This window comes from Manis javanica, chromosome 14, assembly GCF_040802235.1.
Source record: "Manis javanica isolate MJ-LG chromosome 14, MJ_LKY, whole genome shotgun sequence".
Taxonomy (NCBI): Eukaryota; Metazoa; Chordata; class Mammalia; order Pholidota; family Manidae; genus Manis; species Manis javanica.
The window spans coordinates 11,270,420-11,282,688 of NC_133169.1; the positions used below are offsets into that span (position 1 = coordinate 11,270,420).

The 12,269-nt window shown below is 41.1% G+C and overlaps 1 protein-coding gene across 1 annotated transcript in view; it reads right to left on the minus strand.

The window, feature by feature from the left end:
- TDRD10 (tudor domain containing 10) overlaps positions 1-12,239 on the minus strand; it is a 39,455-nt gene extending 27,216 nt beyond the window's left edge. Inside the window, 4 exon segments of the mRNA XM_037016690.2 lie at positions 7,027-7,233; positions 7,352-7,383; positions 8,278-8,359; positions 8,657-12,239. Of these exon segments, the coding sequence (XP_036872585.2) occupies positions 7,027-7,233; positions 7,352-7,383; positions 8,278-8,359; positions 8,657-8,707 (372 nt within the window). The 5' untranslated portion in view covers positions 8,708-12,239.
- Between the last annotated feature and the right edge of the window lie 30 nt (positions 12,240-12,269).

The window sequence follows — 12,269 nt, forward strand, 5'->3', positions numbered from 1 at the left end:
ATTTAACTTCAATTTTTTTCTATCTTTTCTCTTAAGATGAAAATTATGATTCCTAAGGAACTAATCTAATTTCTTGTTTTATCCTACATTAAATATATAACAGGTTCAAATAATATCAGGATTATTACTGACAACAAATTTATTGAGTAAAGTTAGTTTTCTTTGCAGTTCTTTTTATCCTCATAATAAGTCCTACTGAAAAGATAGTTGAAATACTATATTCTAAAGCAAATTTGAGTAATTCTTTTCTCTGACACCAGACTGGTTATGTCACCAATTTCTTCTGTTTGGGGGAGTGTTTTAAATGTGTAATTTTGATTTAATTATGATACTTTTTATATACTTAACAATGAGTTAAGTTCAGATACATAATTCCATCTTTTCTATCCTTTTATCCTTCCCTCCCCCACAAGTTACCATCTTTATTCCTCTTCATCCTTCTGCTGTGTATTTTTGCCAATTTAAAGAGATAACCATTCACCTCCTCCCTTCTGATACAAAAGATTGTTTGACTCGAGGTATGTTTTTAAGGGAGGACCAAAATTACCTACCAGCAAGTTGAAAGTGAAGTGTGAGAAAAATGTGAAGTGTGAAATGAGAATATGTCTCGGGCTTTTTTACTGAGATGGGAAGGACTGTGGGAGGAGCAGGCTAAGGCATTATCAGGAGCTCAGTTTGGGACCATCAGGGTTACTATGCATATTGTTAATATTGTCACCCAAGCAGAGTTAGTGAACAGGCAACTGAATATACAAGTTTAAAGTTTGCGGGAAACGAACAAACTGGGAATAGAGATGATAACTGATTGTGTTCTTCTGTTATGACCTGCATTGGTGACACTTTTCTTTCTTTCCAATTCCTTTGTCTTTTCCTTGCCTTACAACACTGACCAAGACCACCAGCACAACAGTGACAGAAATAGCAATGGCTGGTATTCATATCTTGTTCCAGATCTGAAACAGAAAGCTATCCAAGTTGTGCACTTAAGTATTTCATTTGCTCTATGTTGTTAAATTCCATCTAGACTCCATTTGGCATGTTATGAGGTAAGATCCAGTTTCATTTTTCCTGTATAGATACTGCATTATCTCAGAACCACTTTACCAACTACTCCCTTCTTTCCTTACTGATCTAAAATGCCACCTGGTTTTTATACATACGTACCAAGTGTTCCTATATGTGGGTCTATTTCTAGGCTTTCTATTCTGCTCCATATGTCAACTAGCACCGCATCACCAGAGGGTCATCATTACTATGGCAGAGAGTTGGCTCTCCTCTCTGACCCCCTTATTCTTCTTCAGGGAGTTGTATTTATTCATGGGACTTTTCTGTTTCACATAAATTTTGTAATTGGTTTCTCAAGTTCTTTGGAAGTCCTTTGGGTATTTTAGTAAAAATGGTATTGAATCTATAGATCCATTTAAGGATCACAAAAATGAGTCTTCTTATCCATAATCTGGTAGTCCTCTATTTAGGTCTTCAGTAACATCTTTCAATAAACTCTCATAATATTCTGGATATATGTCTCGAACAACTTTTATTAATTTCTAGCTCCTTGTATTTTTGGTTCCTTTTGCACACAAATACAATCAACTTTTGCATACCTATATTCAACCACTCTGCTAATTCTCAATAATTATCTGAGAATTATTTTAGAGTAATTAGTTTTATTAGGAATCATGATTTTCAGCTGAAAAGAAAAGATAGACAGAAATTGAAGTTAAATAATAATATATATAATTATTTTATGTCTAAAATTCATTTAAGCTTTCCACCTAGGCACTCATTTGTGAACAATGAGTTTTGTCTCTGCCTGTCCAATTCCTAAAGTTTTCATTCCTTTGCATTTTCTCACTGGCTCTTAGACCTCCCTGAAAATGTTAAACAGAAGAGGTGATAGAGGTACTCACATCCTGTTCTTGATTTTCAAGTATTTGTTTCCCAAGTGATGTTTCCTGTATATGTTTTATAGATACTATGTATCGGATTTAGGAAGTTTCCTTCCATTTACAATTAAGTATTTTTTCATGAATTGAGTTTTTAACTTTAACAAAGGTTAATTTTTAGCTTGAAGTTTCCCAGACCTTGCAGGTAGTATGATTTAAATCCCAATTCACAGGTAACTAGACCTGTTGTTATATGTTCTTGGGGTGATTGCCAGCACCAGCCTCAAATCCAGGAGAAGACAGATTAGCTCCCTCAACACCCGTGGCCAGTGAGCAAAGTTTTGTAGTTCACACTTGCACGGAGGGTCCAACCCTTCAAGGATCTTGCTTTTGCAGTTGTATCAAGAACCACGCCCCTCCTCACATAGGCCCACTGTGTCATCTGCTGTCCCAAATGGCCACTATAACTTAAGCCCTTTGGGATTTGAGGCAGGCAAAGACCCTATAGTATCAGCCAGATTCTTCTGGTTCTCAGTTACTGTTCGTTTGAGGCCCTCGTAATTTTCCTTACTTTCTTATTTAAAAGTAGTATTTCATATGTTTTAGCACCTATGCCCAACTATTTTCTTGTGAGAGGGTTTTTAGGCTATCCAATCTATTATGATTACAGAAACAGAGTCCTTTGAAGGTCTTTAATACACTTGGCATCATATAGGCCACTTTATACTCTGCAAAAAGTTTCAGAAAACTGGTGTGCATCAAAGACAAATAGTGGGTTCAAGAGTAAGTGGGTAATCAATATCAAAACTCACTGCAAAGCTACAATAAGCAAATCTGGTACTGGCATAAGGATAGACCATATAGATCAATGGAACAAAATGAGAGCCCAAAAATAAACTTCTACATTTATGGTCAACTAATTTTTGACAAGGGTGCCAAGATAATTCAATGGGTGGAAAGAACCACCTTTTTAGCAAACAATGTTGGGACAACTGGATATCCATATGCAAAAGAATGAAGTTGACCCTTACCTCACACCATACATAATTTCAAAAAGAATCACAGACTTAAATATGAACTAAAACTATAAAACTCTTAGAAGAAAACACAAGTGTACATTTTTGTGACCTTGGATTAGGCAATGGATTCTTAGTTTGATACTTAAAGCACAAGCAACCAAAGAAAAAATAGAAAATTATAATCTATCAAAATTAAAACCTTTCATGCATCAAAGGATACTATAAAGAGAGTGAAAATACAACTGATGGGAGAGAAAACTTGCAGATCATATATCTGATAGGGAATTAGTGTACAGAATATATAAAGAACTCTTACAAGTCAATAAGCCAAGCTAATTTAAAAATGGGAAAAGGATTTGAATAGATATTTCTCCAAAGAAGATATACAAATGGCCAATAAGCACATGAAAAAATGCTCAATTAGTTATTAAGAAAATGTAAACCAAAACCACAATTAGATACTACTCCATTAGATGGCTATAATCAACAGGAAATAATAGTTTTTGGCAAAGAAGTGGAGAAATTGCTAGTATGAATGTAAATGGGGCAGCTGTTTTGGAAATCAGTTTGGCACAGAGTTATCATGTGACCCAGTAATTCCACTTGTAGGTATATACCAAAGACAACTAGAACATACATCTACACAAAAATCTGTACACCAATGTTCAGGGCAGCATTATTCGTAATAGCCAAAAAGTGGAAACAACCAAACTGTCCATGAAATAATGAATGAACAGATTGCAATACAACCATATACTGAAATATTATTCCACCATAAAAAGGAATGAAGTACTGAGACATGCTATGACATGGATGAACCCTGAAAACATTATGCCACGTAAAAGAAAACACAAAATGCCAAGTGCTGTGTGATTTCATTCATATGAAATGCCCAGAATAGGCAAATCTATAGAGATAGAAAGTAGATCGGTGATTTCTAGGGGCTGGGAGGAGGAAGGAGGGAGGAGGGACTGCTCATGGGTATAGGGTTTATTTTGAGGGTGATGCAAATGTTATGGAACTAATGGTGATGGCTGCACAACCCTGTGAATATACTAAGAACTACTGAACTGCACACCTTAAAAATAGCGAATTTTATGGTATGTGAAGTATAGCTCAATCAAGAACTGTTTGTTACTATAAGTAAAAAAACAAAAAAGCAAGCTATTCTTGCTATGAGTAATAGATCATCCTTCATCTCTGATCCAAGAGTTTTGTCTTCCACCAGCCACCATAAGCTGCTGCAGGCTAATTTGTTGGTTTGCAAGTAGTGTAAAGTCTCACTTCCCAGTTCTTGTGATAATTAGAAATTTCTCTTTACAATGCTACTTCATTAGCTCAAGTCTTTCCTCTCCTACAGGGTTCGTCTGAGTTTCTAGTTAAAAGTACTGTGGGGAAGGCTGCTGCCTTCCTGTGAAGGGGACAAGGACCCCAGGCCCCCTGTCCCATTTATACCGTGAGACAGCATGGGCGACGAAGCCCCAGGTGCTGGGCTGTGAAACAGGGTTTTCAGGAGAGCAGGGCTGGCAGAGCTGCTCAGGACCTTGCTCCCCAGAATCACCTCTTTGACTGAATATAAGTTCATTCATTGGGTCAAAATGAGCTTCATTCTCTGTGCTCCAGTATCATTTTTTTTCTTCTTCTCTTGTTGTCAGCTAAACACCTAACAGGTCCATCTTTTATTATGGTGAGCTGTTTATGTTTCTTATCGATTATGTGGCTTGGTACTTGGAGGCAGCCTGACACAGACTCATGTCTTAAGCTGACGACTCACTAGGTCTGTGCACTGGGCTAAAGAAGTCAACCTCTTGGAGCTGTGGCTGCGTCATCCCTAAGTTGGGGACACCGCCCGCCACCCAGGGGTACCAGAAGAATTTAATAAAACCACACTAACGAAGTACTTACACCATTTCCTGGAGCATGCCTGACAAATAAAATATAAGAGATGTAAAAGGGATAAGGTACAACTTGCCCAGAAGGTTGAGTTTAAGTGACTGGCAAGGGGGCACAGAGACCAGGAAATTTGGGGCACAAAATTTGGCATGAAAAACATTTGGCATGCAGCAGGGGCTCCACAAAGGTTAGTTTCTCTCATCCTTCATCCAAAATGGCCCTGGAATACGAGGACTAGTTTATTTATCCTTTAGCATGCTGAGTCTCAGGTACATTATTTTGCATAATGTGCAAGATAAAAAATGCTCCTCCTGCTCCCAAAACAAAAAAGGCAGGAGATGCCTCAATTCAAGAAGCTAGCTTCAGTGTTTCTTTCACCTACACTTCAAATGCACTTATTACAAATTTTAAATACTTTGATTGTTCTTTAATTACTTTAGAATAATTTTTCTGGTCTCCAGCAAACAGTTAAGATTTCTGAGGTCAAAAATATTGTTTACATCCTATCTCTAAGTACACAGCCAACTGACTGAACTGGTTGATTTCCAAGTGCAGTGGGTGTAGGGTTTTGGCTGAGACCAACTGCTCCCTATGACCACAGGAATGGCAGCTGAACTCTAACAAGGGTCCTTCCTAAAAAGAAGCTGCCTGTACTACAAAGCCACAATAATCAAGACAAGTTGGTGCTGGCAAAAGAACAGAGCCACAGACCAGTGGAACAGAATAGAGAATCCAGATATTAACCCAAACATATATGGTCAATTAATATATGATAATGAAGCCATGGACATACAATGGGGAAATGACAGCCTCTTCAACAGCTGGTGTTGGCAAAACTGGACAGCTACATGTAAGAGAATGAAACTGGATCACTGTCTAACCCCATACACAAAAGTAAATTCGAAATAGATCAAAAACCTGAATGTAAGTCATGAAACCATAAAACTCTTAGAAAAAAACATAGGCAAAAATCTCTTGGACATAAACATGAGTGATTTCTTTATGAACATATCTCCCTGGGCAAGGGAAATAAAAGCAAAAATGAACAAGTGGGACTATATCAAGCTGAAAAGCTTCTGTACAGCAAAGGACACCACCAATAGAACAAAAAGGCATCCTACAATATGGGAGAATATATTCATAAATGACAGATCCGATAAAGGGTTGACATCCAAAATATATAAAGAGCTCATGCACCCCAACAAACAAAAAGCAAATAATCCAATTAAAAAATGGGCAGAGGAGCTGAACAGACAGTTCTCCAAAGAAGAAATTCAGATGGCCAACAGACACATGAAAAGATGCTCCACATCGCTAGTCATCAGAGAAATGCAAATTAAAACCACAAGGAGATATCACCTCACACCTGTAAGGTCACCACCATCCAAAAGACAAACAACAACAAATGTTGGCGAGGCTGTGGAGAAAGGGGAACCCTCCTACACTGCTGCTGGGAATGTAAACTAGTTCAACCATTGTGGAAAGCAGTATGGAGGTTCCTCAAAAAGCTCAAAACAGAAATAACATTTGACCCAGGAATTCCACTTCTAGGAATTTACCCTAAGAATGCAGCAACCCAGTTTGAAAAAGACAGATGTACCCCTATGTTTATCGCAGCACTATTTACAATAGCCAAGAAATGGAAGCAACTTAAGTGTCCATCGGTAGATGAATGGATAAAGAAGATGTGGTACATATACACAATGGAATATTATTCAGCCATAAAAAAAAACAAATCCTACCATTTGCAACAACACAGATGGAGCTAAAGGGTATTATGCTCAGTGAAATAAGTCAGGCAGAGAAAAACAAGTACCAACTGATTTCATTCATATGTGGAGTATAAGAACAAAGAAAAAACTGAAGGAACAAAACAGCAGCAGGACTCACAGAACCCAAGAATGGACTAACAGTTACCAAAGAGAAAGGGACTAGGGAAGATGGGTGGGAAGGGAGGGATAAGGGCGGGGGTGGGGGGGTCGGAAAAGAAAGGGGGCATTACGATTAGCATGTATAATGTGGGGGGGAGGGTACGGGGAGGGCTGTGCAACACAGAGAAGACAAGTAGTGATTCTACAGCATCCTACTACGCAGATGGACAGTGACTGTAGTGAGGTATGTCAGGGGGACTTGGTGATGGGGGGAGTCTAGTAGACATCATGTTCCTCATGTTACTGTAGATTAATTATACCAAAATAAAAATAAAAAAACAAAAGAAGCTGCCTCACCGTGGCCCCTGCAGCCAAAGCCCTCAGGACCTCAGGGGAGAGACCAAGCCCCCAGGTACACAGGGGATGCGGGGAGGGCTGGGGGGAGCAGCCACACAGATGCAGGACGTGCGGTGCTGAGACTGGAAAGCCCAAGGTGATCCCCAAGGAGGCGGTCAGCCTGACCACCAGCCAGTGACTCATGCACACTCGAAATCTGAATGTCCTCTAAAACAGGTAAAATGAAGTTACTAGCCAGGTAAGCAAGTCCTATGGGGAAGACAAACGCAGATAATCAGCAGCCGTTCACAGAGGGTGAACACCTCAGAAATATCCAGCCACTTACCAACATACACCTCGTGTCTGTTTTCTTGATGCCTAAGAAGAAAAAAAGCATTAAAAAGGCAGACATAAGGCTGGAGGATTCAGAGGAGTTAGAACACGTGGTAAGTGACACATTTTCTTCAATGTAAAATACAGACACGCACACAGCCCCCTGCAAACATTCCTCCTCTTGTGAACAGCGAATGGTTAAACAGCACTCAATCGCTCAGCAGGTACTTATCAATGTGTGGAAGTAGCCCAGGGTAAGCACTGGATGGATAAATCACTGCCTTCAAGGGTGGGAGTTGGGTGGGAGGATAGAGAGTCCACAGAGCACTAGGAAACCAGTGCTTTCAATGAGGTGTTACGAAGAGTTTCAGCACCAAAGCTGGCCTGTCTCAGAGTAAACATTAAGCTGAAGGGTATCAGGCAGAGGGAGGCACACGTGCAAAGGCACGGAGATATGGGAAAGGCTGGGCACGTCTGAGAACTGCGTGTAGTGAGGAAAAGCTAGCCTGTGTGCTACATGCGGGTCAGCAGTGAGAGAGGAGGTAGGCAAGGCCAAAGTATGAAATTGCCCCCCAGCATTCACAGCCTATTCCAGTGGCAGTAAGAAGCAGGTGAAGGGTTTTAACCAGAGAGCTGACATCGATAGAGATGGCTTTTAGAAAGATGCCTTTGCAGGTGGGGGAGGGTGCACTAGCAGAAGGTATGACTTAAAGAGAAGCATGGGGTTAGCAGTGAATGCAACAGGGCCTGAGGGTCTGCACTGTGGCAGTGGCATGGGGGGTGCATTCCATGTAAAAGGAAACATGGTGGCTGAGTGGAGCAAGAGCAGAATCTAGGTGGACCCCAAGTTTCATACTTGAACAAAACTGAGTACATTAATGGGGATCCAGATAATAGACTGAGGGTCCCAATATTAATCAATCCTCCAGGCTAACTCACCTGGAGATTTCTGCTCCTCCAGTGCTCCATTCTTCCCGAATAGTCTGTCAGAGAAGGTCGGCCATTGCTGCTGCTCCAGGACCTATCAAATACAGGTCTCAGCATCATACCTCCTAAGCCCAAACTCTGACAAAAGGAGTTTGGGCATAAGAAGGGCCCTGCACCAGCCTCCACACCCGCTTCTTCCTCCTAGTCTCAGGTTCCAAGCCAGGAAGCCCTCCACTGGACCTTCTGAATCACTAATAGTTAAAAGCACATTTAGGGTTCACCTCAACAGGTGAGAAATGCTGAGGGTGACTCCTAAATTCTGGGCATGGGGAGGAACAGAAGGGCTGCAGGGGTGGAAGGAGGCTTGTTCATTTAAAAGGAAGTGACTTACATACTTCAACTTCTTCCCAATAGGATATCCTGCAAAGCCAACCAGCCACATTTAGAGGCATGCCTGGATAACTCACCCTTTATTACACCACTACCAAATAGGTACTGCGGCGGGCGGGTTAACTTCCCCCTCCAAACGCCCCCACAGCGACCCTCATCCTAATCCTCAGAACATACTAACAATTCTGGTCTCCTATTCCAATGAGGGGGCGAGAGCTGCGAAGTGTTTGTAGGTGGTCTGATGTTCCACACCACCAAACAAAGCTCCCGTCCCACTATTCAACTCATTTCTGACACTCTCTACCCGGAGATAGCATCAGATTCCGCAGGTTAAGGGGCTCAGTCCCACCGGACTGCCCTACCTTATGACACCAGTCGCATGCAAGCCCAAGCTATCACCTGTGCTTCTGACCCACTGGATATACACTAGAGGTTCACACAACCCCTTCTTTGGGTTCAATCAATTTGCTAGAGCGGCTCACTGATCTCAGAGAAATATTATAAAAGGACCAGCCAGATAGCAGAGATGCAGAGGGAACGGCCCTGGGAGAGGACATGAAGCTCCCGCGCTCACCTGCACCACTTTCCCAGCACCTCCACATGGATAGCACCCCCGCTCGCCAAACCCTGTTCTTTTGGGTTTTCCCAGGGGCCTCATTACACAGGCATGACTGATTACATCTTTAGCCATTGGTGATTGAATCAATCACCAGCCCCGCCCCTTCCCTCCCTGGGAAGAGGGGTGGGCATTGAAAGTTCCAACCTTCTAATCACAGGGGTGGATCCCTAGCATCCGGCCCCCAACCTTAGTTTACCAGGCGCTTTCCGAAAGTTGCCTCATTAACATAACAAAAGACACTCCCTGCTCTCATCACTTAGGAAATTCCAAGGGTCTTAGCTCTGTGGGGGGGGACCAAATATATGTTCCTTATTATAAAACACAATAATATCACACTTAGGTGTATGTTTGGTGACATGCAAGGGGGAACTGAAGTTGCAGACGGAGTTCAGGTTGCTAATCAGCACCTTATGGGTAGGCCTAATACAACCACAGTAGTCTTTAAAAATGGGAAATGAAGGCAAAAGAGAGGGTCAGATAGAGATGTGCCAACAGACCCAAGTAAAGCAGTGCACTAAGAAAACTGCTCCGCTGTTGTCGGCTTCGGAGAGGGCCATGGACCAGGAAACACAGGCAGCCTCTAGAAGCTGGAAACGGCCAAAAAATGGATTCTCCCCTCGGGCCTCCAGAAGGAATGCAGCCATGCAGACACCTTGATTTTAGCCTGTGAGACATGTGTCAGACTTCTGACCCACAGAACTGTAGTTTGTGTTGTTTAAGCCACTAAACAACTGGTAATTTGCCACGGCAGTAAACAAAACTAGTACAGGTGCCATGAGCAACTTGAAAACCACACCCACCTCTACACAGTAGCAGCCTGTGGATAGAAGAGTGGCCGGTGGCTTGGAGTTGGACAGATGCATCTGAGTCTGGCCCAGAGACCTTGGACCCATTCTATCTGTCAAATGGGAATCAAAAACCTAGGCCACAGATCATGAGGGTGAAGTGAGATACTTGCCTGGCAGGAAGGGCTCAACAAATGGTAGGCATTGTGTTTATTTACAGATTTGATTAGCACTGTCCAGTGAGCCTGTGGAGTCTTATCTTACCATTTCACAGATGGGAAAGGCAAGGCTCAAGGACATCAGAAGATTTGCTTAAGATAAAAGACACTGAGGAAACTCAGGTCTGTGACTCCAAAGCTTTGGTTCTTTTCCTACAGATAAGAAGCCTGTCCAAGTCGTTTTAAAAGGATTTTTTTTTCTTTACTTTAGGAGAAACACAAATTAAAACATTAAATTTTAAAAGAAAATGGTAACTCTTCCCTCTAAATTGTTCCCAGCTGTGGGAGGAAACAACAGCTTTAGCAGCAACTAAATTTAAATAGAACTAAAAGTAGTTAAGATAATTAAAAGACTTAGGTCTGGATGAATAAAAATAGATTTATGGGCAGAATCAGGACTATGGGTGTAAATCCCAGTTTCCTGGTGATCCCCTCAAAAGGCTTCCTGAATAGGGCAGGGCACCAACATCTGCAAGCAAAGGCCCAGCTTTAGAAGATGGCTTTAAAAGCCAGCCAGGTGCAGTGCTAAACAGCAAATACTCATTGTCTCATTTAATCCTCATGAAAATTCTAAGAGCCAGGCATTACTGCTCCATTGTGCAGATGAAGTCCTAGAGGTTCAGAGCCAATAACCTGGTAATTTGTCCAAGATCACATAAACTAAGCTCATAAATGGAGAAGACTGTTTTTTGAATCCAGACCATATGACTCCAAAGCCATGAGCTTCCACAGTATTGCTCAGTCTGGAAAAGTATCTTGTGCTTTCAAAAAAGAGAGAATATATATAAAGAACTTGTACAACTCAATAACAAAAAGACAAATAAGCCAATTAAAAAGCCAATGATCTGAGAGACATTTCTCCAAAGATATATATATACTACAAACGGCCAGTAAGCACATGAAAAGATGCCAACATCTTTAGCCATGAAGGAAATGCAAACCGAAGCCACAATGATCAGTGATCCCACCTCACCCTTACTAAAGGGGCTACAATTAAAAAGATAGACAATAACAGGTGTTGAGGATATGCAGACCTGGGAACAGTAATATTGCAGGTAGGAATTTAAAATGGTACAGCCACTTTGGAAAAGTTTGGCAGTTTCTCAAGAAGTTAAATAGAGAATTCCATGTTACCCAGCAACTCCAATCCTTTTTAGCTCCCCACTAAAGATGAAAAATTAAAACCTATGTCTACACAAACACTTGTTCACAATGTTCATAGCAACCTTGGTTCATAATAGCCAAAAAATGGAAATAACCCAAATGTCCATCAATTGATGGATGAATGGATAAAAAAAACATTGTAGATCCACATAATGGAATACTATCTGGCAATATAAAGGACTGAAGTATTGATGCTACAACGTGGATCAATATCAAAAGCACAATGCTAAGGAGAAGCCAGACACAAAAGGCCACCTATTGTATTACTACATTTATATAAAAAATTCAGAATAGAGAAATCTGTAGAGACAGGAAGTAGATTAATGACTGCCCAGGGGTGGGGAGAACAGAGGAATAAGTGATTGCTAATGGACAGACGGTTTCCTTTAGAGGTGATGGAAGTGTTCTAAAGTTAGATTGTGGTGGTGCTACTGTAAATATACTAAAAACCTTTGAATTGTATATTTAAAATAGGTGAGTGTTACAGTGCATAAATTATATCTCAATACAGTCTTCTTTTTTTTTTTAATCAAGACACATTTCCAAGAATGACCAGAGTAAGTAAACATGTCTTTTGCCATTCCATTTAACAAACCACCACTCACATAAATGAAGCCACTGGGTGGGCAGGATCATGGCTTGTGCGGATATTCAATGCATTGCACAGGCCTCTGCAGCATGTTTAGTTTTTAAAGCTAATAAAATTTTTAAATTTATTTGCAAGGGAGGGGGATGGCAGAGCATCTTTTAATGCAAAGTGCCCCACAGTTCTGCACAAAGTATTCCCTGTGTGCACAGATTTAGTCGATGCTATCCCATTCCCACCCA